General features: G+C 35.4%; 1 protein-coding gene across 1 annotated transcript; it reads left to right on the forward strand.

The window, feature by feature from the left end:
- The first annotated feature begins 77 nt into the window (after positions 1–77).
- LOC111786842 (60S ribosomal protein L7-3-like) lies at positions 78–1,254 on the forward strand. Its single transcript, XM_023667055.1, has 4 exons — positions 78–208; positions 294–431; positions 522–624; positions 759–1,254. The coding sequence occupies exons 1-4, from the start codon at positions 129–131 to the stop codon at positions 972–974; spliced, it is 537 nt and encodes a 178-aa protein (XP_023522823.1). The 5' UTR covers positions 78–128; the 3' UTR covers positions 975–1,254.
- Positions 1,255–1,405: the final 151 nt, after the last annotated feature.

The following is a 1,405-nucleotide window of genomic DNA, read 5'->3' on the forward strand; positions in this document are numbered from 1 at the left end:
TGGTAGAATGACTTTTGAAAATTTCTTCTAGTGGGTTTTTAACTATGTGCCTAGTAATCAACATGTTAAGCATCACCCTGATTCTTTTCATACACATTTATCTTATGTAGGAACTCGACTTTGTCAAGATGAAGCACAGGATAAAGAGAAAAAGAACTGCCTTGGTGCCATCAAAATCAAAATTGATTTTTATAATTCGGATACAGGGGTAAGAATGTCTTAACATTTACTTTCTTTTCCCTCCTTTTGTGTAGCTTCACAAGATTAGTAATTGCTTCACTACATTTTTCCAGCAAGAACGACATGCATCCAAAGACAAGGAGTCTCTTATATAAGCTCGGACTAAGTAGAGTTTTCAGCGGGGTCTTTGCGAAGGCCAATGAGCATATTCTAGGAAAGCTACAAAGGGTGGAGCCATATGTGACATATGGGTATGTGAACAATCATTTTTCTTATACTAGGTCCACTAGATTTCACGCTTCTTTCTCCATGATTTTACTGAAATTTTGGTTGAATTTCAGATACCCTAATCTTAAAAATGTGAGGGAGCTCGTCCATAAGAAGGGATTTGCAAAGATAGACAAACAAAGAGTTCCTCTAACTGACAACAACATCATCGAACAGGTACGACAAACCATCTTAGCTACTCTACTCCCGGGTTGGAAAGACTTTGATAGTATTTCAAAAAGATTTTTAACTGTCAAAAGTTTTTTTAAGCACATGGCCTTATTCTCTTATACTTTAATGGTAAATTTCAGGAATTGGGCAAGCATGGAATCCTATGCATGGAGGATATTGTGCATGAAATTGCTAATGTTGGCCCACATTTTAAGGAGGTAATTTCCTTTCTATGGCCCTTTGAACTTGAAAAGCCAGGAAGTGGACTTCAAGGGAAAAAATCATTGTACAAGGAGGGTGGAGATGCTGGGAATAGAGAGGATGATATCAATGATCTGATTGATGCGATGAATTAGGTTTGAATCAGATCATTTGATTTAAAGTTAGGTTTCAAAAAACCTGAAGGAGCTGATAGTTTCTGTAATTCAATTTTGTTAGTATCGTTAGTTTTTATGTTGTTCTACTCATAACTATCAGTTTCTTGACCTATCAGCTTATGAGACTTTTAACTTGTATCCAAGGGCTTGTAATGTGTGGATACAGGAAAATTTTCTGGTGCCACTGTTGTATCTGATCTTTTACCAATTTGGCACAAAACGTTATTAAGTGATATATTATTTTATTTTATTAGCGCTACAATATTCTTAAATGTTGCTATTATGGTAACGGTACAACTGTCGTCTTGATCTCCTCACCAAACTCAGTTTGAGTTTGATCTCGACATCGAAGTTATCATCTTAGAAGTCGATTTTTATTTGATGTATTAGTTTTTTACTAAAAATTGTAA

Source organism: Cucurbita pepo, unplaced genomic scaffold (assembly GCF_002806865.2).
Source record: "Cucurbita pepo subsp. pepo cultivar mu-cu-16 unplaced genomic scaffold, ASM280686v2 Cp4.1_scaffold003010, whole genome shotgun sequence".
In the NCBI taxonomy this organism is placed as follows: Eukaryota; Viridiplantae; Streptophyta; class Magnoliopsida; order Cucurbitales; family Cucurbitaceae; genus Cucurbita; species Cucurbita pepo.